Below are 24,004 nucleotides of genomic sequence, written 5' to 3'. Positions count from 1 at the left end.
CTGCGTTAATAAATAACTGAGGATACCACCTGGAAATTACCTGCTACTTTTGGTGTTGAATGTCATGCAGAGAATGCATGCAATGGAGGAAACGGTGGTGCATGTCATGAACGGGCGAATATGCGGAAGGGATCAATTGGCGAGTGTAAGCAGTATCTCAAAGTTGCTGGTTCGTTATGATATATCAGTTCGCGACATAAGACATTTGCGCCTCCACCGCCACGAACTCGGTCCCCTCCGACCGCTCGGAGTTGGTTCAAAGTCATGTTGGAGGACCTGAGATCCGCCTGAGTTGATGTGAACTCGCGAGTCACGATCACCACTGTATAGCAATGCAAGTGCTACTGCATTTGTACGCTCCATATCGGTGTTCCTCGCGCCCCAAGGCAGCGCAATTGTACTGTTGATCATTGAGACGTAAACAAGATGAACTCGGGGTTACTCGCCTTCACCGCCGCGGTCAGCTTCCCATACACACAATCGGCTATAGGGTTGACTTGAATTGGGTACGTCTGATGGCAATTGATTGCACTGCATTTGGGTGTAATCCCCTTCATGGTCACAACTCGCACTCTGTTGACTCACCGATAGCAGTACCCCCGAGCGAGGGACTTTGAGGCGACCCCGTTTCCATCCCAGCTCGCACTTCTTTTATTTCCCCTTGGTGATAGTCGTCAAGAAGAGGGCTATTGATGGCGGTTAAAACCTTTGCTCGGTCGTCTCCCCGGTGGCTTTCAACTTGGGCGCTTCCGGTCATTATTTGGGTCCTGGACTTTGTCCCCTTATCGTGGGCCCAGAATGTAGGTATTTAACCTGGATAATTCATAATGGATCGGGCCCTTCTCTTAGACTTTGTTCTCTTTGCTTATAGACGAGCGTCACCTGCGGGTCCGATTGGAAATGGGTGAGCAAAAAAAAAGGTCGTAATTGGCCCCGACTCTTTTTGCTGATGGTTGTCCCTGCGTTTGATTCCTTCCTGAACGTCCCATTCACGCATCACTCGATGTGTATGCTTTACATTCCGTCTTTGACAGGCGGAGAACAGCAGGGGGTATGAACTCTTGATCCTTTCATCTCACTCTTCCTCGTCATTGACTGGATGTTGCTTGCGCACTGACATAGACAAAACCCATGTGGGGTGGCAGCGTATCTGTTGGAAGTGTGCTATTATCCCAGAGGTGTGCGCTATTCCATCTTACAAGCGCCCAGTCTAACTCCGTTATGTAATGAAGTGTACTCTGTGCCTCCCCTCCCTAATGGCACACATTACATTGGCCCAACGAGCGACCCGTCAACTCAAAATCAATGTACGTGCGCCGTTATTCGAGTCGCCCAACTAACTCGCCTGCCATTGGTCAGGCGTGTGTTCTACGCCTGTGTATCAACTCATGTCAGCCTGCGGTGCGTGTCAAAGCCTGAACTATCTTCAGTGAGTGACTACGCCTTCTTTCCAATTATTTCTGTGTGATGCTTAGTGGTTTCCGTTCAGCTGGAATGAGTGGAGCTTCAACTGCCCTTCTTATGGGATCGCTCTTGGTCACTACCCATACACCATCCCTGGTGGCACGGCCGTTCCGTTTTGGGCGTTAACTGACCCCGCGCAATGGGGGGGTACGTTTAACGCCGAGCTTGCTAAGGTTGTTGGAGGTGAGGGGGAGATTTTGTTTTTCATTCATGGGTTGCATTGACGGCCGACACAAAACAACCGACTGTTCTTGTGATGCATCTGATTGATAGATACACCTGAATTAACTGCGTCAAATTCAACGTCGACGCCCGCTCCGTCTTCAACCGCCACACTCCCTCCATCGAGTTCAGCTGTACCCACTTTCACCTCCCATAGCAACACCTCCTTCCCCAATACGACACCATCCACTACCTCCTCAAGCAACAGAGGCTCTGGTTCCACCAACGTTGGTGCTATCGCTGGTGGTGTCGCTGGAGGCATCGTCGGACTGGGACTCATCGCTGCAGTGGTCTACATATCATTGCGCCGAATTGGTCCAGCGGTGGCCCGATCGGATCTGTCGACACATGTGACTCCTTATCCCACTACTGAATTGGTGGAAGGGGATACATCGTTTGCGAACACACGAGGGGTGAGTACTGGGGATGAGACATCTGCTCAACAGAGTTCGGAAGTTGTGCTACCTCTGAAACTATACGAGTGAGTGCCTCAATGATTGAATGAGTGTTATCGTGATGGAGACTAACGGCAATTGTGACACCCACTTTGACTGACCGTAGTCCGAACGACCCATCAACTTTCCCTCGCACTCCGGACATACTAAATGTCACTGCCCTTTCGCCCTCGAACTCATTGTCTTATGGCGCCACCCGCCAAAGTAGGCCAGATGGTCACAGTCGTGGAGGTTCTGACGACAATAAAGGAGGTTACTCTGGGATGCCAGAGCTTTGATTTCCTGCACACGTTAAGCCACTCAGGATCCATATATAATGCTCTAATTAGGTCTGTTTAGGCGCGACAATGTATTGGCTTGTCCTTGGCTTATGCTTGCGCACTCCCATTTCCTTTACCTTTTTCCGCTTTACTGTGCTCACTTGACGTTAGGCATGACATGGACTGATGTACGACATACACGCAATTCGATATACGCGCGCATACCTGTGATAGGAAGAGACCACTGAGGCAACATATCATATTTGCTGAATATACTCTGGCGAGATGTTTAAGCGCTGGTTAGTGTAAGTACGTTAACCGTGGTTCTCACGGTGTCGTCATTGAGCTACTTGAGAACGTGCTCAGTGTTGGTTAAGAATCCGTTGGGGAAGAATGAATATTAGATAAGGGGGTGGCGGATTGTAGGACAAGCATTATTTTTCGAAGTCGTGCGAAGCAGTGTAAGTTTACGACTGTACAAAACCTGTGCCCTTGTATTCCTTCGAAGAGACACCTGTCGAGGGTACGGGAACGAGTGTGAAGAGACTAAGACCAATGAGTATGGAGGGCTGCTTACCGGCGATAGGATTGATGTTCTGTTCCCGAGCGTATTCGTTCGATGCCTCTTGCCATTCTTTCGATAGGGTCTTTGGTGGAGGAGGAGCTGGGGAGAGGGATGCGGCGCATCAGTATGGGGACTCGGAAAGGAATGAAAGATGGCAAGGCTGAAGAGCAGTTTCGTACCATATGCCCTGGAAAAAGTCCAAAGCACGGTAGCAGCAGCGATAGCGCCTGCAACGGATACGGCGATCTTTACAGAAGTCCCAGGGGGGTTAGTGGGAGTACGAGGACCATGTGGACCAAAAGCAACATAGTATGCTAGGTGAACAAACCATCCAAGATAATACAATGTCAATAAGAACACACATCGGAAAATATCTAAACGAAAACTCACCAGCCTTCTTCTCATCGATACTCAAAGTTTTCCAATCCCTTTTCTGTAGCTCCTCCAGCTGACGATATACGTCTAATTGCTCTTCCTTACTGAGTTTTTCCCACTGAGCCTCAACGTTCGCAAGTGGGAGTGCGTTTACCGAGGAAGTATGAGAGACGACGGAAATGGTAGATGCACGACGCAGTTGGGAGGTGCCTGCTGTAGCCCTGCTGAGCGTACGCGCCCTTTGAGCGACACGAAGGGCGTTCATTTGGGCCTCTAAAACAGCAACAGCAAATCGTGGGTTGGGATGAACGAGTGGGAAAGTTTTGCGACCGTGTACGCCGGTTGCTTCCGAAAATGTTTGATTTTTCCATTTCCTCAGCGCCCAAGTGTTTGCTCCTTAGTGTGCATGGTCGATGCACCGTCCATCCACCATGCCGATGCTTGGCTGAAGAGCAGTCGTAATGAGTGCTATCAGCTCGCGTGGGCTTTCGTTTCGGTGTCGGCTGCGTTAGAAGCTCGATAACTCTATGGATATGACAAGTGTATGGCACAATTTATACTTCGAGCCTCCTGCTTCATTTTTCACAGAATACTTCATGTGCTCTGCTTGAATCCGTGATTCCCTTAGCGGAAGATGGGTCGCTTGGCCAGACTGGACCTAGCCTGAGACGTTTGCTTGAATATTCGCTTTTACTTGGTCATACAGAAATGATACTAGACCTGACATCTGTTTGGTCACTAGGATGGCTCGACTCGTCTACTCTCAACAATTTTTCAATCTCAACGCCACACGTTCCCAGACTGAGACGATCTTCAATCTTGATTCGCGGCACAGGTTCCCAATGACTTTGGTTTGGGGTTCTCCTCTTAGGGTGTATCCTCATCTGCCTGGACTCCATCACTCACCGAGGGTCGTTGAGAAGTCCAAAGCCACCGTTTTATCGGGGGAACTTCCACATACAATGATATCAGAGGGACGCTGAGAGCAAAGCCTCGAGCGGGAACAATCAATATGCTATGATCGAAGTAGAGAGTGCACCTACGACTAGGTCCAATGGACATCTCGTTCGTGCCCCTGTGATTTTATTGGCACCCTCATGCGAAATGCTCTCAGGTTCCATGAGAATGGCCAACGAACTGCCCCTTTGAACCGCATAAATGTAAAATCTTTAATGGTCCCTTCGGAGATTGCTAGCGGCAAGCTAGTGCGTCATTCATATCCTTGTTGTGGAGGCACACATCACCTCCAAATGTCGTCTGGGACTGTGGGTCTCTGACTTTATCCAAGTTTCATCTTTAGAATCAGTTTCGGTGACGGCGCAGATCTTTGCATGGAGTGCTGAAGCCCCATCAAACTTCATGCACCTACTGACCTAGTCCCCGCCGTACACACCTAAATTGGACCAGAGAAGTTAACATGCCTCCCCTTATCATGGATCGCGTCTCATGTGCACATTGGAGTGAACGCCGTTCTCTAGGATGCTGAGATCAGAGACAAAGCACTCCACCGCCTTGTGCGGCATTCGCGTGACTTGATAAGGCGGCTCGCTAAAAATCACTCGTATCAAGTGCCTTCTTGGTGCACGCTGATTGTTTGATCGATCACAAACTTCGTGGCGAAGCTCAATAGCGAGATTGTTGAATTAACTCCTTTTCAAGCCCTACCAAGCGGATGGAATTCTTCCCGGTTATCATGGCTCTCGTGCCTTCGATATCCGCGTCGATGAGGATTTTAATTGTCGTCCTTTGCTTTGGGTGTCTGCGTACGGAGCCTTTAAAGAATAGTTGATTGCGATCTCAAGTATTCGGGCAGCAGCCTCTTGGTTCTATGTTCCACCATAACCTATCCAGGCATCACTGGAGTAAATCCTGCTGGCGGATCCCAACCATAGGGAAATGGAATGCCCGGAAAGAATTCAAAGAGCAGGACTGGAGCACGGCCTGGACGAGCATGGAGCTGAAATGAAGACCGTCGGTCTTCGATATTCCCTCAACCGCACAACATACCTGGAAACATCCTTTCAGGTGCGAGATTCCACAGCTTGGGGGCAGGAGATCCAAAGTCCATAGCTCGTACATATTCTTTCATCTCAACAAGACTAGATGACAAGGCAATGTTGGGGATAACCAATGTTCTACGTCTACGATACCGTTCAGATGTCTTTTTTGATGCGATCACGAGGCAGGTCCACGGGTGGAGATTAGACGATTAGCCTCGTCTGAAGCCAAGCTCGGAATGAAACATATCCGTGGTTGTACGTGCGGATCTTTGAGAGTACAAGAGGGAAATTTCGAGATAGTGCATTCATTACATGTAATCCGTTCACATCATATCTACATACTACAATACACTGGGCCTTCAGAATGGACAACGAACCAAGTGCTTTGAGAACAGGCCTGACGACAAGGAAGTGAGCGATATGATGGGACTGCATATTATTCGATGAAGCGAACCATGTAAGTATAGCTGACGTCGACGAGAATCCGCAGCGGCAGTGGTTATCCAGTTCGCCAGTGTGCCATCGTCCTCGAAGACCTTAGTGGACCGTCAGCCCAGCGGGAGTTGAAGGAAGCGAGAGGGGGCACACCTTCTTTACTGCATACTTCTTTCCAAAGTATGCATCATAACCTTGATTCAAAGAGACCTTGTATGCAGCAGAGGGCGCGAGACCTCCTCGGCTCAACACATATTTAATTGTCTCAAAGAGCCTTACGAAAGCTGTGACAAGGCAATTAGAATTTATAATCTGTTGAGATCAGCAATAATACTTACCGGCCACCCAGACATCACCATTCTCATCTACAGTCAAGTTGTCGAGTGGTCGGCCTATCCGATAAATCTTTAGTGAGTGGGACAACGCTCCATTAAGCCAATCTTACCAATGTCAATTTCGTCTACTTGGACTAACGAGTTGTCAGCGTCTCGCGTGAACACTGTTATCTTTCCACTGGGAAACCCAGCGACCCAGTAGGTATCATCGTTGATCTGATTAGATGGCAATATTTATACTGAGCGCCGCGAAGGCAGAGAGCAATGTGGCATACCCTAACGATCCCATTCGGCGAGGGAAGATTAGCAGCAGCTATCTTACATCCTTTGTCAATGTGGCAGTATCCTAAGGAGTTCTTGGAAGGGTTAAACCAGAGTTGTATTCTGCGCTCCCACTGAAGATCGTCTATCAGATGCATTGACTCCAATATGGACAAATAAACGCACGGGATCTACTCGGCTTGAGTGATCGTTCGTAAAGTAGAACGACTTTCCGTCAGGTGAGCCGGCGACATCGTTCGGGGTCAGGATGATTTTTGGATCATGGAACGTCTTGATATGCTTCATACGTTCGGATCCAGCTTCTGTCTTGAAGAGCTCGATTGTGGAATCCGCACCAACTGCATGCTCGTTCCTTCGGAGTTGTGGACGGTGATTCACCAAGTAAATGTAAAGGGTTTTTGGGTTATCAGATGATTGTACTACGTCCATTCCATGAACGTTGAGTCCACGAAAATCTTTCAGGTCATGACGTATGGGACGAAGTGTGTTGGCTGTTGGGTCATATATCGTTATGACGTCTTTGGTCCTAGGCTCCTCGAAGACTTGGAAGAACGGTGCCCACTTCCAGCGAGTGTCAAGGGTACCACAGGCCATATAGACAAGTCCGGAAGAATGGTGGACAACGATTTCTGGGATTCACCGAGGAGCATTACCTGTCAGACAAGGTGGTGGACACCAGTATTGGCTACTTACTTTCGCATGACTCAGGACCTATCAGGATTAGCTCAGCAAAGCGGCTTTTCCTGGGTTTAGATCATACCTTCGATGATCGTGCAGTTCGTGTTCCCGACGGGGCGAACTCTTGTGAAGAAACCAATGTGCTTTAACAAGGGGACCTGTGTACATGCGATAGCTGCGAGTAGCACTAAGACGTTCAACAACGCGAAACCCGTAACAACAGACCGCATGTCTTGTTTGTTAAAATGCCGCTAAGATAATAACTGAATGGAAATCGATTATATGTTTAAGATAACAACTAAGTAACAGCACCATAAGTTATAAGGGAAACATGAATAAAGAGTGTTGGGTCACTAACTTCAGTCTCCGAACGAGAATTTGAGGAAAGAGGGAAACCATATATGGAAACGAATCAAATCGATCACGTGTTCTCACGTTGAACGTGAGACACAATAAGTATCCACGCATCTTAGAGAAGGATAACGCTGTTCATGAGACTTATGTAAAGATGAGAAAATGCGGCCCCCAATCGGATCTCGTGGTCAGAGATGGTGATTACTTCTTAGTTAGATCTATCTCCCAGCGGCTTGATGACAAGGGAGTCGGGAGTAAGGCAGAAGGATATACATTATGGCCAAATATCGATCCTCTATTCCAATAGAGGCTGGTAACCTGCCTATGTCGATCCTAGCCCTGTAAATTTTGGACGAAAGGGTAACTCAAACCCCGACCTTCGTTCACAGCCATATACACTGAGTTCGCCGACGCTTAACTACTTTCTCAAGGGTATCGTTGTGTCAATGGCCCGGAGGTACGGGACGCAATTTAGCGTTGGGTGTCACTTCATACTAAACCAGCGCAGTTCACAAGTCCACGCACAAGGTCCATTTGCATGACGAACGATTGTGGCAATCAATTCCAGAGTTCAGATTCTACTCATATTTGATGTAACACTGAACCAGGGTTCTTGAATGGACGGGAAATATGCGCGGCGCGACGTGATGACCGCAGGAGCTTAAGCGCAAGAGACGTGGGTCCACCAATGTATATAAATGATGCATCTAGGATGCATGAATGATACACGACCCTCGCTGTAATGGTCTTCTCTAATGACCAGCACTGGTTTCTGGACGATTGACCCATGTCTGTGAGAACGGAGACATGAAGGTTGGTTTGCTCAGGCCAATGAAGCAACGAAAGTTCACATACCTGCTCACCACCCTTTCCGTTCTCCCATTTCTGATATTTTAGAGCAGTGAGACCACGCCTTTCCGCTGCCACTCGTTCGCTCTCTTTAAGAGAATTGCGCAGCGCTTGGGCCGCAATTTGAGAATACTTGTTGAATCTGTACCATTCCAAGGACTCGGTGTTTTGATCTCTTGCCCAACAAGGGGTAGACTTACGTAAAATGGGCTCTCCAGAACGAAGCCATTACTTTGTCCGTCGATTGGAAGAGTTATCCTCACGGTTGGTTCCGCCAGACCACGTGGGACATTCGGCGTCTTGACCCGCGTTGGCGCAATATTGAACCACTTCGCAGAACCGCAAATAGAGAGGAAGGCAACAGTCAACGTTATATAGGCAACCTAAGTGTGCTGCATATCTCATGTCAAGTGTAACCTGGTATGCACTACTGATTTCTCTCTATTGTGGCCACTCAAACAGTTTGTTATGCAGGGACTATGTGCTGAAGTATATCATTGTTGGGGATGCTGGTGTTGGGAAGGTATGATTAGTGCCCAGTTTCGTACCCGTTGCTCCGGGATGAATTAGATCCATGTAGAGCAGCCTGCTGGTGCGTCTCACCGATAGACGTTTCCTCGCGAACCCTGGTCAGTGCCGCCGGATGTTTATTTAGCAAGAGCCTAACTAACGTCTTCCCAAGATCCTACGGTATGATTCGCGCCAAGGTTGCTACGTTGATTACTCAGTCCAGCACAGCTTGGTGTAGAGTTTGGCAGCAAATTAATACGAATCGAGGACGAGAATAAGACCATCAAACTACAGTGTATGCAGAGTATGAATAGGGCGTATTATCCTCACCCAGAACTCTTCTTCATAGGTTGGGATACTGCTGGAACGGAGGCATTTAGATCAATAACAAGGTCTTACTACCGTGGAGCCGCTGGGGCCCTGCTCGTTTTTGACGTGACATCTCGCCAAAGCAAGTGTTGGGGTTGTTATAAGCGCCTTTTGACTGACGCAATCCTTAAGGTTTTACCAATTGCCGCGTGTGGCTGGCGGACATTAGAGCCCATGCAGATCCGAATCTAACATGTCTTTTACTGGCCAACAAGATTGATCTTTGCGATGAAGATCCAGCACAAGCGAATGATGCGTCGAGGAATGCATCAAGACTGAAAAGAGAAGTTACAACTGAAGAGGCGGGTCAATATGCAAAGGAGGAAGGCTTACTTTTCCTTGAGGCCAGTGCAAAGACAGGACACAATGTCGATGAAGCTTTTGACCAAGCCGCGCGGGACATACTGAAAAAGATTCAGGCCGGCGTTTTCGATGACCGAAAGGTGAGTCATGGACGGGTTTTGGCTTCTTGTAAATGTATATGAATCAGCCATTCTCTCAGAGCCGTGGGCCAAAACCGGCACGGACAAATGACCCCAACCAACTGGTTCTGGAAAGGGAGCAGTCAAAGCAAGGCACTTGTTGCAGTTGATTACCACGAAAGCTGGTGTGTTCCGCTACTTAACGTTATGTATTTCTCGCCAAATCTGTACTTTGGCTGAGGTGGCACTGTGTACCTTGTTCTTGATACCCAGTTGTAGTACCTTACTGTAATATCTTCTCGACCCCTTCCCGGGTATTTATAATCAATCAAACACCGTAACGTGTTGCAACGGCGATTCCCGATTTCCGACACATCTCAGAGGGGTTTTGTAGGTTCGCTCATCCCATCATGCAGCACACCCATTGGCATCGATCCGCTCGCTTCCTCCTCGCTCGCGCGTCGCTCACGGTGCCAGCATTTCATTCATGGCTGGAATGGCCCGGAAGGGAGACGTCTATGCGCTTGAATCGTATCTCCACCAGTTCTCCACTGTTTCGGACAAAACCGCATACCACGGCTCACCTTAATCGTTTTGCCAAGTCTGCCAGCGACTGGACGCTCAGTGATCTGGACACATATAACATCAGCCTCAATCAGGTGGACCATCTCGCGTTCTTTGGCATACAGGTAGGCAACATCACTTTCATTCTAGCTCTTTGCAAAGACGATAAGATGGCTTTTCACATTGCAGGAGTTACCGCAACCATCGGTTGATCAAGAGGTGCTAAGTAATATTGATGGTAGTGCCATGCAACAAGATCGCCATGCAGAGCTGATCGCTTATCTGGATCTCGCCATGAAGCCTGGAAAGGGTGAAACTGGTGTGGTTGACTTTTCTGTTGAGCTCTTCAGGCTTCTGGGCTATGTTCATCGAGAACGACTGGCACGGAGACGGGCAGACCTCCCACTTCTTATCTGTGGCGAAAACAGACATGCAAAGACCGATGTCTGTGTCGTCGATGGCACTCAGAATGATATTCTTCTCCTTGTCCAGGAGGACAAGATGTTAGCGCTCCGTAAGCCTGTCAATGCACGTGCTCAGCTTGTAGCAGCGGCAATTGCAGCCTTCAATGAGAATAATGCACAAAGGGGAGCGATTGGATTCCCTCCTCTAGCAGAAAAGGCAAGTCATTTTGTGAGTTTGTGGACCGTTTTCTGTTTCTAAGAGTATACACTTCTCAGGTCATGCCTGTCATTGTCATGGTCGGCACATCCCCTTCATTCTTCAAAATTCCTGTCACCCAAACTCTGTCAACTCATATTCGTTATGGAACCTATCCTGAGGAGGAAACCCCTGTGACTTATTGTTATCCACCCGTTCCTCGTCCTTCGCGTCTGCGTACTGAAGGGATGAAGCCTCTGGACAACAGGCGTGTGATTTTGGGATGCTATGAAGCATTTAAGACGATTGTAGGTATATGACTTGGACTCAGTGTATGTTGGAATACGGGCTGCGAGTGAACTGCTGAAGTGGGTTGCCATATTTGGAACGCTGTGTTTACGGGTACTATATAGCACTTGATGTTGGGTATGACACAATATTATCATTATGCCAAGCACAATGAGTTTACCAGCCTGTTGAATGCTAGGCTTCCAATCAATGTGTGGCAAAGGGCAACTTACTGCAAAAACCGCTAGAAGGCTCACTACATGTAGTTCTTCCGCTGAGTGCCTTTGTGTAATATCTCCATTTGAGATATCCTCAGAATCCCAAGCCTCTATGGTATAGATTATTTTTGACACCGACCCTAGAACATTCCCTCAGCATGTCCTGCAAAGATTGATAAGATTAATAGGGCTGTATGCACGGACTCAGTCTCTGACTTGAGAACTAATAACATTGTAACTCTTTACCTGTATGCATGGGCTATAACACAGGGAGTACAGTCAGTTATACAAAAGTTAAAGTAGTGAAGAAAAGGGATATCACCTCAGTCTCTGACTTGAGAACTGAGGGAAAGGAAAGCCTAGCTGAAGAGCTTACTGGTTGGGGACGGTAACATTCCATTCCCCCATTCACCTCAGGCCTCAGTTAGTTTGTCTGAATCTAAGCTTTAGTGGGCTGTACACAGTGGGAAGAAAATCACGGTAAAAAACATCAGGAAACCCAGGTGAAAATCTGTAAGGTCGGTGTAGGTGCCGACCTTGGTGCCTCTTCAGTCCTCAGGTCAGTTGATATCTAGGTTATACAGAACTTAGTATTCGATGTGGTGTGGAGAAGAGTAAATGTAAGGGGTTGGTTGTCAGGGCACACACCCTGACTAGCCCGGACCCGCTACACTTCCTGTGTGGTAACCCCACCCTTTATTCATTATCTTATATTGTATATTTGTCTCAATTTAAACAATGTATATACAATAATGTGGGAATTTGGGAAAAGGAACAGAACTCCTTTTCCTCCCCATCATTGATAATTAAAGCTCCATACAGCTCAACTTTATTGACGACCTGAGGATTGAGGAGAACTGGGGTTGGAACCTACACCAACCCCTTACACCTGGTTAGCCTAGTTCCTCAGGCTGCCAACAAAAGTAACTTGTATGAAGTTATTATTTGCAACAGTATGGGAGGAAAGGCTAAGTTGCTCTTTCCACTTTCCCACACTATTGTATGTACTTTGTATATACATGTTTATTACAAGACAATTATACAATTATGTAATGGCTAATCAGGTGTTACTGGTTGTAGTGGGAGATGGCCAAGTGGCCCATAGTATATTAGGCAAAGTGCAGCAAGCCATGCATGACCCGTTGACCCATTTGTCCATATACAGAGTAGCAGGCATAACAAGCATAACAAAATACAGAAAGGAAAAAGGAAAAGCGGAACATAGATGCAGACAAAAAAGATGAAGGAAAACAGACAGTACGGTGCAAGTCAAGAGAATTGACAGAGAAAAGAGTTGGTGAATCAGACAGTTTGTGAATTCGATTAGGAGTGGAAATGGAAAGATGAGAAGGTGGAGAGAGGGGAGGTGGTGGGAAGTGCAAAAACAAGCAAGCCAAGTTACTGAGCAGGCATGGATGATTCCAGGAGTCAAGAGAGTGGCAGCAGCAGAGGCAGCAGCGATAATACACAAGTAAGAGTTTGGATACAAAGCAGTAAGCGGCCCTACTCACTGAGAGTGGCATGAATTTAGGTGATAGAGAGGGGGAAAAGTAAAGGTGCAGGCGCTCTTTATGAGTGTGGGCTGGGCTGACTGTGAGCACTCTTGCGGTGAGGGAGTTTCAGTACGTACCTCTGCTGGTGTGGTCTGTTCTGCGCATCTGCGCCAGAACACCCAGCGTACGGCTGAGGCAAAAACCTAGGCTCATTGAGAAGTCAGGTTGCGTGGCAACTCATGATTGGTAGGAGTGGCAAAGGGGAGTGGGCAGTGCTAGGACAGGAGCGGCAGGATATGATTGAGCGGAGGAAACCTCAGCATGAGCTGGGTTGGGTCTGATTGTAGCCCCGTGATTAGTCCTGTGAAATGAAAACATTAAACAATAACTAATCAGGTGTTACTGGTTGTAGCAGGAGACGGCCAAGTGGCCCATAGTATATTAGGCAAAGTGCAGCAAGCCATGCATGACCCATATCTTCCCAGGTCTATTCCGGTGGTTGGAGGGGGTGGATGGTGGTGGTAAAGACATTGATAAAGATGCGTGTGCTTACCGAAGTTCATCTTCTACCAGCGGCGTCAAAAGCAGAAGTCCCTGACAAAGTTCCTTGGATGAGGATTGGGTTTTGGCGGATGTAAATGAGGAAGGCTTCAGAAGACCAGCGCCCAATCGATTGGATACGAGGCAGTGGCGTTCCAGCAAGTGCAAGCGCAGTGGCACCCCCAGAGCGTAGAGAGTGTCTGCTGACATTTTCGTTTGGCAATATGGCATGCAGACGATTCAAGAACCATGAGCGTGTTGGGACTGTGCCCTTCTCAGTTAGCCAGAGTTCAGGCAGGTGGGGGAAACTATGGTCGCATGATATTAGGTACTGAGCGAAAGCTGACAATGGGTCCAGTCGGTTCTTGCGCCCCTCTAGAACGATTGTGGATCCCTCAAACAACTGATCCGCTTTGTGCATAGGCAAGATGAATGAGATGTGAGGTCGAGGAACTTTATGAAAGTGCACTGAGCGACGACAAATAGTCTTTCGGAAATTGCGTAAAGCGGTGGAGTCCGGGTCCACGAGTTCCCCCAATCTCATTAAACAATGCCAGCCAGTGAAGGTCATTGCGATGAATAATCTGTCGTCGTGGGAAGGAGGTTGTGGCAAGCTATTTTGGATGAGAATGAGGTCTTTGTCAGGGCACACCCGCCTGACCCGGCTCCACCCGGCCCAACCTGACCTGGTACCCCGCCGGTCCACCCTCCCTTACCTCCTCCCCTTTCCCTTCTTCCCCCCTCATCCTCCCCTCCTCAGTTTCTCCTTATCTTACTTCTTCTTTATTCTCCCTTTATTCTACATGGACGACTTTCTCTGTATCAATGTACAATTGACCCATCTGCAGCGCGCCCACCATGTACCCGGCCCGGGCACCTCAGGCGACCTCCCACTGTGCCCAGCACGTGCGCCTGCACCGGATACCCTCGGGATCTCCCACGGAGACACCCGGGTGGCTACGGCTGTGTGCGAGGGTGACGTGGCACCCGTCATGTGATCCAAGCTGCATGTATATAAACGAACCTGAAGTGGGAACCGAAGAAGTAGCCTTCTTCTCAACTTTCCACTTCAGTCTAAGTGGCCAGGGACCACTGTCCTACATCAGGCCTGTCAGTACGCACGCCCGATCCGCCCCCCGCCAGGCTCTCGGTCCCGGACGTTATACCCGGACCCCCTCGACCCTGGACGAGTCCCTGACAGTCTTCCTCCATTAGAGCCCTCTTCCGAATGCTGGGGGTGTTGTGCAGCTTCATACAGCCACTAAGGCAACGTGAAACAAAAGGCGAGTTCCTGATTGTACGAATCTCTGGCCAGGCGCCTTCCAATTCCGTGCAGATCCCTGACAGGTAGCTCTTGACGGAGGAAGGTTGGATGTAATGGCACATGTAAACGATGTAGAAACTGAGAGTGTTTTCGGATGGCTTTAGCAGGAAGTCGTGAGTATTGCAAAAAGTAGCGTAGGACATAAAGGCAGATGTGTAAGTTTTGTGGGTGCTCCGCTCCAGGGAGGCACCCAAGGCATGAGCCCATTCACCCATCAGGTGTTCCATCGACCATTTTTCACGGGTGGGCTGTTTGGTCAATGGGCCTTGTTGATGCTTCATACCTTAGCCGCCCCCGACATATCCAGCAGAGGCGTGAATTCCCTGATTGAGAGATCTGGCATATATGAGCGCGCGATGCCAAAAGCCCGCCTTGAGAGGGCATCGGCAATAACATTTTTCTTCCCCTCGATATGGAAAACGCGCAAGTCGATTTTGGACTCTAAGCGGATTTTCACAGATGCCATAATAATAGGGCTGTAAATATCGAGTGCATGGAGAGAGTTGAAAATCGAGAACGAAGTGGTGGAATCGGTGTGAATAGCCAGGCGCTTTGGCGGTGGTGTGTTGGAAGCTGCCCATACCAGCGCAGCCAGTACTGTCACCGCTTCATTGAAGAAAATATTGAAATTGCGTTCTCGGTCGACCACCGGATCTGCAATGTAAGCTATCTTGTGGCTTGGGGAAAAGAAAGCCAAACCGATAGATGAAGCATCTGCCCAAATTTGGAAGTCTGCATTTTCAGCATGCCACTCCTCAGTTTCCATCATTCGGACACCCTCCAGCGACTCGACCTGTTGTGCAAACCAGAGCAGATCATCCCTGACTTTCTTATTAATGAAGATCAAAGCATTCATGAATCTTCTGCCAGCCAATTTGTTGTACGATGAATTGAGAGCCGGTTTTAGAAGCAGGAACACATTGAGTGACCAGTTTGCATAACTGAGGATCCGGAGCCAAGCGTGCAGCGTTTGTTGTCATGGTTGAGGTGGGTTGTTGACAAAGTCCTGAATTGCCAGAACTAGTTTGGCTTTGGCCTCCTTGGACATTCGGATTGTCATTGATGGTAGATCAACCTCAAAACCAATTATTTCGATGGTTCTGCCGTGTTGTTGCTTAGAATCTTTGTGAGGAACCCCAATCCAATCCAGCAGTCGCAAAAACTCGGCCTGTGCGATAGGAATGCTTTGGTTGTATGGTGTGTAAAAGCTAACGGCTGGGGAAAAACTGGCTGAAAAAGCGTCATCAACATAATGCAATAGGTCAGGGATTCCCTTGATGTGAATGCCAATCCAGCAAACCAGCCCAAAAAACAAACACCACAGGCGGCCTGATGCACGGTTGCCAAAAACTGCACACCTATCAACATGATACTGGCCATCGATCAAGGTGGCCTGGCAGGCTTGCCAGCGTGGGTGCATGGGAAGACACCGATATGCCTGAGAAGCATCAGATTTCCAGACGTAGAATGGCTTAATACCACCATTAGCCTTCATTCGTGCACACATGTTGGTTGCGAGGTCTGAGAGGTTGTCAAGTTTGACAAAGCCACCTTCGGCTGGGATGAGGGAGTTGAGAGATTTGGTCCCTGCACTGTGATCGTTTACGAGTCGAAGCTTGGCAGACCCCTTCTTTGGGACTGTGAACACCAGCTGTGCCGTCATTCCTGGCAACAAGGATGCACTGAAAGATTCAGAGTATCGACCCAGAGTCATCTCAGCATCTCGTTGCTGCCTGAGAAACTCAATCGATTCATCATCTAGGTTGGGTAAACCAGAGAGGCGTGCGACTACACCCCCCGGTTGCAACTTGGGGTCATCCATGTCTGCAAAAGGCCACAATCCATGTCGTAATCCATAACACATGGAATCGACAAGCGCACGGTTTGGGTGGTCCGCTAACAAACTCTCAAATCAGTCAACATTGATAGGCATGATAATTTTAAATAAGGCTGGGTGCTTAGCGATCATTTCAGAGATGTCTCCATATTTATAGTCACCAGGAGGAACCGATGGAATTGGTTGTGCACTTTCTGTGTACGTAGCAGATGGGGTACGTCCATGATCATTGCGGCTGAAGATGAAACGCATGTGCCGGGGTCGTTGCCCAGCACGCGCGAAGCTGAGCCCAGGTTCCTCAGGCAGACATCTTTTGGCCAAGTTCCTTTGTGCATTTATAACGGGGGTGGTCTCCACGGCAATCCCAACAGATGTGTTTGAATTTGCATGGGTCATATGAGCAACCCTTCTTCGTGTTGAACTCGCCACAGATGGGGATGGTTCCCATCTTTTTCCCCTGCTTACCCTTTCCTCGAGATTGGTCCCCAAGGGAGCCTGGCACATCACCGAGGTGTCTGAGGTGTCTGAAGGCGATGTCGCCAAAAAGATGGAAGTCGGTGAAGGAGAGATGGTAACTCTCTTGGACAAATTTGCGGATGGCTGAGTCGTAACTAATGACAGAGAGTTCGTTAGTGCAGGCGCTGAACTTGTCAAGGATATGCTCGTAGTAGGTGCTAAGTTCTTCTTGTTGGTGCGGGTAAGCGTAGAGAAGCGCACGCTTATATTTGGTGAAGCCCAGTATCCATTCCCCTTGTGACCTAATCTTGGCCTTCCCCTTGGAGTTGAACTTACTAAGCGTGAGCTCGGCTCCACCACCGAGGTCGATAGAGTCTTTGTATGAGGGTGCAACAGCATTGTGGTCCTCAACAACAGCGGCAAGGTCGATGTGCTTGTCACAGATGAGGTCATGCCAGAGCGTGTGAGGGAAAGCTGGTGGGTGTCCGTGAGCAGCAAGGCTTCGGACTGCAGCTTTGGGATCAAGGTTGTAGATGTTTCGCAGGCATCGAGTTTTCTGTTGGCTGCTAAGTAAGTCAGTGACATCCCAGGGGCGGTTACCTCCTGGGTAGTCCCAGTTCCATGCATATCGAGCGTCATGGTCGTCGTCAACCTCCTGCAGGCGCTTGGCTGACCCCCCACGCTCATCCTCTCCGTTATCGTCTCGCTGTCGGCGGGCTCCAATGGCTGGGAGGGTACGTTCAGCTTGACCAGGGATGGCAGCGGTACGGTTGTTAGAACGGTTGATGCTTCGTGATTGGACAAAGTGCTCGGGGTCCATTCGGTGCTGACTTCCACAAACGATTGCCTCTTCTCTAGCCTGTGCGGATTGATTGAATCGGGCGACATATCGATCTGCGAGTTGACTTCGTTGATCATGGCTGAGGTCGGCAGCACCATTGAGGAGTTCCCACAGTCGTCGATAGGCTCCGTGCAGACCGATTGAACGACTTGAGTATATCAATTCGAGACTGTCGAGCTGGTCAAGGAGTGCATCATCAAACGGCACGGTTGCAATGCACTCCAAGTCAATGCCACCAAACGTGAAGACTTCGGGATCTGTCGAACCACTTGTTGCTTGCGCTTGGGCATGTTCAGACATGTGTGACCGTAAGATATTCGAAGAATCAGTTAGAAGTGCAAAAACAAGCAAGCCAAGTTACTGAGCAGGCATGGACGATTCCGGGAGTCAAGAGAGCAGCAGCAGCAGAGGCAGCAGCGATAATACACAAGTAAGAGTTTGGATACAAAGCAGTAAGTGGCCCTACTCACCGAGAGCAGCATGAATTTAGGTGATAGAGAGGGGGAAAAGTAAAGGTGCAGGCGCTCTTTATAAGTGTGGGCTGGACTAACTGTGAGCACTCTCGTGGTGAGGGAGTTTCAGTACGTACCTCTGCTGGTGTGGTCTGTTCCGCGCATCCGCACCAGAACACCCAGCATACGGCTGAGGCAAAAACCTAGGCTCATTGAGAAGTCAGGTTGCATGGCAACTCATGATTGGTAGGAGTGGCAAAGGGGAGTGGGCAGTGCTAGGACAGGAGTGGCAGGATATGATTGAGCAGAGGAAACCTCAGCATGAGCTGGGTTGGGTCTGATCGTAGCCCCGTGATTAGTCCCATGAAATGAAAACATTAAACAATAAGAAATAAGGGGTGGGGTTACCACTCCTTACATCCATGTGCCACATGGTCCGGCCCCAGATCCTGCCCTCATGTGACTTCTGGGTATCCTCGGAAGTTTTCCTGATATGGTGGCCACTGTGGGAAGATGAGAAGTTAGCTTCCTTCTCATCTCCTTACCCACAGTAGGTTGTGCCCTGGATAGGGCTGGTTACACCAGAGGCTGTGGACCATAGGGGAGGGTCATGGGGACCCGGGAGTTGTCCCCTGACATTGGTGTAGGTTCCAACCCCAGTTCTCCTCAATCCTCAGGTTGTCAATAAAGTTGAGCTGTATGGAGCTTTAATTATCAATGATGGGGAGGAAAAGGAGTTCTCTTCCTTTTCCCAAATTCCCACGTTATTGTATATACATTGTTTATACATGTTTAAATCGAGACAGATATACAATAAGATAATGAATAAAGGGTGGGGTTACCACTCCTTACAGTAAAGAACTGTCATGAACCCACCTGGGGAAGATCCGATCGCTACCCAGGCAGGTGTGTCTGGTGGAGCTCGATGTTCTGGGTTGTCTGACAGTGGGTCAGAGCTCTGAGGGTGATGGGGTGTTGAAGGGACTTGGCTTCAGCGACTTGGAATGGAGTGCCCCCCTTGCTACTTAATGATGGAGGCATTAGCAAGGGTCAATTGTTTGTCATGCGATTCGTTGGGGTTTTGTAAGGAATGGTTGTTGGGGATGGATGAGGCGTGCTTTGCGTGCATTCTTTATTCTTTATTCTCTAATAATCTTCGAACTAAACAATGTAAAACACTTGTATGTACATATATAGCATCCAGGGTTGGGAAAAGGAGCTCTGCTCTTCTCCTCCCCCCCTGTCGAAATACTAGCTCCATACAGTCTATGTTCTCGACAGCCTGAGGATTGAGGAGTCACCAAGGCCAGCACCCCATGGCCTTACAGGTTTATACCAAGGCGCCTTTAGATGTGTCTGTCACTCAGTTCTTGGTTCGAGGTGGAGCAGCAGGCGAGTAGAGCACGATAGGCATCGTAGGGGGTTTGGATTCAAGGACTTAATATTATAACTGGGGGGAACTATTTACTAGAGTTGTACACATGTACATATAGCAGAGGTAACAGGATCTGAAGGTAACCAAGGGGAAGAAGAAGTAAATAGAAAGACTCCACAGGACAAATATAGAATAGGTGAAAAGCCTGAGTTATGTCTGAAGTTTGTGGAGTGAGAGAATTAGGACCAACTGAATGGTAAGGCCTGGGCCCATCTATGAATGAGCAGGGGAACTACAGGGGAAGATGTCTGGAAGAGTCCGGAGCCTGGAAGTTGTAGTCTGGAATATTGGGGTTGTAGAAAATATCAAATGATAAAACAATAAGGAATAATGTGACTGGAGGTAAGGTAGGAGTGGGGAGGTACTGGAGGTACATGACTGGAGGTGCTGGAGGTGTGGAGACCAGAAGTAAGAAGGTGGATGGATAGACAAGTTGAGGGTTACCAACAACAAGTAGGTGGCCAAGATCCATATCCTTTTGAAAGAGAGGTCCAAGGAGGTGGAGGTATGGTAGTGGAGGTCCGGAGGTAGGTGTTGGAATTTGCATGTGGTCTTTTAGGGAAACCTAAAAGTTGGACATACTGGGAATTGAACTCCAGTCCTCTGGATCGTGAACTCAGTGTGCACAGCCATTACACCATACTGAGGTGGTTATTTCAACAGTAGGAGGTCCGGAAAGAGGAGTGAGAGTTGAGGTATGTCCTGAGGTTCCTGACAGCTTGTCAGTACTCTAGTAACTTACCAGAACAATGTAGGAGTTCCGGAGGTGATGTGGACACAGATCGGAGGAAGGGTGGAAGAGAGTTGAAGGAGGAGGTAGTCCTAGGATCGTTGGCATCGACCAGCAGCAGCAGAGAGAGATTGCGAGGGCTGGTGGAGGTTATAAGAGTCATCTAGGACTAGGGTGGAGGGAGGTGGAAGATCTGGGATATGACAAGAACCCTTTACCCAACTCCACACCATACATATGTAAATACACAGGCACAACAAGGAATAACAAAGAATAAACCCACCATCCCTTCCTTACAAAATTGCAGTATCTTACAGTGGAACACCCTAGTAGAATACCTGAGGTCCCAGGGAAATCACTTGGAAGGAGCACACTGTTTAAAACTCGGCTGTAAGGCCTGGAGAGGCCATGCATGCTCCTTTATCTCTTGTTCAAATAGATTATTCTTGTATATACAATTCATTTAAGTTATTGTAACAGCACACCTTTGCATGCTTGTCTATTGTTTACAAAGCTGCATGTGTATGCCGACTTTGGTGTACATTCACTCTTGTATATAAAGTGGTGTGGGGTGTAGAAACAGCTCTCCAGCCTATCTACTCCCCCAGAAAATTACAGCTTATTACAGCATACATCTTTGATGGACTGGGAACCAGGCCCTCAACATGACTAAGCTACATGCTTTGGGTAGATACTGTTGGAATAACCATCAGGGATGGAGTAACCTCCCTGGCATAACGGGCGAGTAGTGTATGGATGCACGCTAGAGGTCCTGGGTTCGATACCAGGCTTGTCCATTTTATGTCATTTGTCCAGTCACCTGGTTTACCTCAGTTGAATTCATGACATAAGTCTATAGTGCTAGCAGTGTTGAATTTCTTCAGATACTACCTGTGATTACTATCCATCTTACAGTTTTTTATGCTTGGTGAGTTCTTTTCAACTTCACTGCTTCTTGATTGACATCGATACGTGCTGATCTCGAACCTGCCAGACCTTCGAATGAGACCTAGAAGGGTAGCTGGGACACCTTCTGCTCCATGGAAGGTCAATAGGTCTATGCGCACTCCTGTGCCAAAACCCATGGCTGGAAACAGCCAGCTCAGCTCCTGTCAGGCTGAGCCGTTAGATGCACCCTTGGCATCTAATTCCAGTCCTAATCAGGCTGGAGCCACACCACACCTCTCTGCATGTGGTGAGGTCGATACCCAGGCAGAAGGACCATCCCTTACACCTGGGGATGACCCCAAAGAGGTGTTGACAGGAGGTGATCCTGTCCCAGATGTGTTGGGTCAGCAGGCGCCAGATCCAGTGCTGCCTATAGACAAGCCACCCAATGCAAACACAAAAGATGTGCCAGAACCAGGCACATCGACCTTGCCCCCTCCAGACCCTGGAGACCCTCCAGGCCCATCTGCAGGGCCTGATCCCATAGTCATTGAGGCTACAAACAAAAGTATGATGGTGGATCATAATGATTTGTTCCCACAGGAGTGCCTCTAGGCGCCCCAATTGCTCCAGAACCACCCCCTCCTGATGGAGAGGGTATCCAACCTGATCCTCCCATTGCAGCTAATGCACTCGGGACTGCCGCTCCCCCATCCCCCACTTGAAAGGATGGGGATGGACATTGAAACAACCCTTGCCAACCTTCATTCATGATATTGTTTATCAGGATTGATCAAGTTGATCCTGTGATTTACCTCCCGAAAGGGGGGTAATACCTCAGGTGCTGGCACCATCACATCATTGTATCTATCCCTCCACCACTTGTGGAGGGGTTTAAAGGCATCATCAGTCATCTGACGATGTTCCAAGTGTGGACAATCTGGTAATAGGCCAGACTTTGGGTCGGGCCAGCCCAACAGGAAGGATAAAGCATCCCCAGATGCTTCAGATGCGACGTTTTTTAGAGCAAAAACACCCTCAGGGTGTTCCTCCTCCCTAGAGGGCTGTGTGGGTGGCAAAGTACTCTTCGCCTTTTCAAGTCACATTTGCTGTGAACTTGCAGCAACTGTCACATGGTTGCTTGTAGTATTTGGACTATCCCTTTTGATTAGTCCTATCTGTTTCCATCAGGCCTGTCATCCTGTCGAGACAAATGATTGTTCAGTAGGAATGTTGAAGGAAGGGATTTCCCCTCCAAATACATGAACTACATGCTTGCCGAAGTCAAGCATGACCTTATAGGTGTTCAGCCAGGGAGCATGTAAGGGATGGGTGGTAGAGTGGTGATGCATGCTGAAGGAGAGAACGAAGGAAGGTCAGTTGGGAGGTTCAAACGAGACCACCACCAAGCTGTTCCCTGGTTCTTTAGTTAGGATGGGGAAGTGTACTAGTAATATTTGTTGTAATTATAGTACCAATCCGAGTGTTTTGGCTAATTCTATTTTATGGGTTAGTCTAAAAGTTTCTGAGAATTGACTTACAGATAAACAAAGCCCTGTGGAGCTGTTCCTCTATTGTAATTTCTCAATTTGTCTGGGTGTAATTCTGTGTAGGATCGTTTAATTTGGATTTTAACTTGAATTAAATCTTCTACTTGGTGAAGTTTCAAAGATTCTACTCAGTTAATGATTTAGATTGTGTCTGGAGTGTCCCTTGAGTTTGTTTTATTTTTGTCTTATTTTATTGCTTGTTTTAACAGTAGCAAAATAACTGTTTTGCGTTCACACTCTGAAATCCGGAGTGTTAACCAGCTCTCCTGTTGAAATATCTACTTAATATTTCTCTCCTTAATTGCTGCCTTTTACTACAGTGGCAATCTTAACTGTATATCACTTTTTCACGCTGGAGTGACAACCAGAAATGCTTGAGAAAAATAATACTCTATTTTCTTACTTCTCTGAGGGGGTGAAAGGTCGCAGAAAGGGTCTCCCTTTTATACTCTTTGGGTCGCCTTCCTTTTTCATGCTCTACCTTGTATTTACAGGATTTATTTACAGTGTATTTTCCTCAAACTGAATAAAAAATGAAAATTTCACACTATAGTTCTACTGCGCTCTGCTGCACTGAACTGCAGCTCTACTGCGGTCAGACTGCACCTAGAATCCTTATTGTCCTTCCTCGCCTAAGCTATTTTAATAGTTAATTAGAACTTGACTGCACTGCATTTGTCGCAGTTTTGTTAGAACGCGGGGATTCGGACGACTCCGGAGTGGAATCGGAGACTTAGCATGGAAGGACCTCGGCCTCAGCGACTCAGGCGGAGCGCTGTGCCATTGCTGGTTGTCCTGGGGGTCCCTAATTTCGGATCTAGCAGAGGGAAAGTCTCTTGGGGGAATTCAAGTTGATTTCGGACTGAACCAAAACGAGTATGTACAAGCGCCGATATATATAATGGAGGGGGCAAAAGCACAAGGAAAACAAAGGGTACCGAATCGGAACGAAGATGTCCGAACGGGAACAAAGGGTAGAAGAAGCGGAGCGGTACCGAAGGTCATAAGGTAGGACCTGTGATACGTCCGAAAGGAGGTAGGGAGGGCGAGGCCCAGAGGGGCAGGAGGATGAGGAGAAGTGGGGATGATGACTAACTGGCTAGAATGGGAAGAAGCAGTAGTCCAAATAGGGATGGGGGGTAAAGGCGAGAGATACATTACAAGCAGCAAAAGTGCCGAAGGCGATCCGCGAAGCTTGGGGGTTGCGGAGCTT

The 24,004-nt window shown here is 48.3% G+C and overlaps 9 protein-coding genes across 9 annotated transcripts; 5 read left to right on the top strand and 4 right to left on the bottom strand.

Annotated features, from left to right (window-relative positions):
• Nucleotides 1-594: 594 nt before the first annotated feature.
• Nucleotides 595-2,712, top strand: EI90DRAFT_1353725 (uncharacterized protein). Its single transcript, XM_039051718.1, has 10 exons — nt 595-800; nt 872-904; nt 1,035-1,051; nt 1,123-1,178; nt 1,233-1,307; nt 1,360-1,429; nt 1,490-1,647; nt 1,738-2,167; nt 2,248-2,431; nt 2,481-2,712. The coding sequence occupies exons 1-9, from the start codon at nt 693-695 to the stop codon at nt 2,417-2,419; spliced, it is 1,119 nt and encodes a 372-aa protein (XP_038915177.1). The 5' UTR covers nt 595-692; the 3' UTR covers nt 2,420-2,431; nt 2,481-2,712.
• On the bottom strand, nt 2,518-3,833 carry EI90DRAFT_3062206 (cytochrome c oxidase subunit IV-domain-containing protein). Its single transcript, XM_039060619.1, has 4 exons — nt 3,357-3,833; nt 3,146-3,280; nt 2,979-3,065; nt 2,518-2,915 (listed from the first exon to the last, which is right to left on the bottom strand). The coding sequence occupies exons 1-4, from the start codon at nt 3,604-3,606 to the stop codon at nt 2,869-2,871; spliced, it is 519 nt and encodes a 172-aa protein (XP_038915176.1). The 5' UTR covers nt 3,607-3,833; the 3' UTR covers nt 2,518-2,868.
• Nucleotides 3,834-5,590: 1,757 nt separating this feature from the next.
• EI90DRAFT_2973517 (uncharacterized protein) lies at nt 5,591-7,489 on the bottom strand. Its single transcript, XM_039055781.1, has 10 exons — nt 7,430-7,489; nt 7,154-7,369; nt 7,087-7,104; nt 6,559-7,022; nt 6,387-6,506; nt 6,222-6,327; nt 6,115-6,168; nt 5,930-6,060; nt 5,796-5,877; nt 5,591-5,738 (listed from the first exon to the last, which is right to left on the bottom strand). The coding sequence occupies exons 2-10, from the start codon at nt 7,299-7,301 to the stop codon at nt 5,701-5,703; spliced, it is 1,161 nt and encodes a 386-aa protein (XP_038915175.1). The 5' UTR covers nt 7,302-7,369; nt 7,430-7,489; the 3' UTR covers nt 5,591-5,700.
• A 688-nt stretch (nt 7,490-8,177) lies between these two features.
• Nucleotides 8,178-8,503, bottom strand: EI90DRAFT_3125107 (mitochondrial ATP synthase epsilon chain-domain-containing protein; the record flags this gene model as incomplete). Its single annotated transcript, XM_039063789.1, has 3 exons — nt 8,178-8,216; nt 8,281-8,416; nt 8,475-8,503. The coding sequence occupies 3 exons, from the start codon at nt 8,501-8,503 to the stop codon at nt 8,178-8,180; spliced, it is 204 nt and encodes a 67-aa protein (XP_038915174.1).
• Nucleotides 8,504-8,677: 174 nt separating this feature from the next.
• EI90DRAFT_3281073 (ras-domain-containing protein) lies at nt 8,678-9,745 on the top strand (the record flags this gene model as incomplete). Its single annotated transcript, XM_039066800.1, has 7 exons — nt 8,678-8,694; nt 8,749-8,797; nt 8,855-8,903; nt 9,008-9,079; nt 9,134-9,235; nt 9,286-9,596; nt 9,644-9,745. 7 exons carry the CDS (start codon nt 8,678-8,680, stop codon nt 9,743-9,745), a joined length of 702 nt encoding a protein of 233 aa, XP_038915173.1.
• A 408-nt stretch (nt 9,746-10,153) lies between these two features.
• EI90DRAFT_2856818 (uncharacterized protein) lies at nt 10,154-10,394 on the top strand (the record flags this gene model as incomplete). The annotated part of the gene is made up of 2 exons (XM_039053775.1): nt 10,154-10,264; nt 10,329-10,394. Coding segments are annotated over 2 exons (177 nt in total), but the record flags the coding sequence as incomplete, so codon positions are not given.
• Nucleotides 10,386-10,920, top strand: EI90DRAFT_3145889 (uncharacterized protein; the record flags this gene model as incomplete). The annotated part of the gene is made up of 2 exons (XM_039065356.1): nt 10,386-10,760; nt 10,804-10,920. 2 exons carry the CDS (start codon nt 10,386-10,388, stop codon nt 10,918-10,920), a joined length of 492 nt encoding a protein of 163 aa, XP_038915171.1.
• Nucleotides 10,921-19,855: 8,935 nt separating this feature from the next.
• EI90DRAFT_3125103 (uncharacterized protein) lies at nt 19,856-20,516 on the bottom strand (the record flags this gene model as incomplete). Its single annotated transcript, XM_039063788.1, has 3 exons — nt 19,856-20,188; nt 20,267-20,334; nt 20,366-20,516. The coding sequence occupies 3 exons, from the start codon at nt 20,514-20,516 to the stop codon at nt 19,856-19,858; spliced, it is 552 nt and encodes a 183-aa protein (XP_038915170.1).
• A 758-nt stretch (nt 20,517-21,274) lies between these two features.
• Nucleotides 21,275-21,966, top strand: EI90DRAFT_3125102 (uncharacterized protein; the record flags this gene model as incomplete). Its single annotated transcript, XM_039063787.1, has 3 exons — nt 21,275-21,281; nt 21,348-21,809; nt 21,845-21,966. The coding sequence occupies 3 exons, from the start codon at nt 21,275-21,277 to the stop codon at nt 21,964-21,966; spliced, it is 591 nt and encodes a 196-aa protein (XP_038915169.1).
• Nucleotides 21,967-24,004: the final 2,038 nt, after the last annotated feature.

This window comes from Cantharellus anzutake, assembly GCF_015039405.1.
Source record: "Cantharellus anzutake strain C23 chromosome Unknown EI90scaffold_30, whole genome shotgun sequence".
In the NCBI taxonomy this organism is placed as follows: Eukaryota; Fungi; Basidiomycota; class Agaricomycetes; order Cantharellales; family Hydnaceae; genus Cantharellus; species Cantharellus anzutake.
The sequence above is the reverse complement of the archived record's forward strand: the minus strand, read 5'-3'. Positions and strand labels throughout refer to the sequence as shown.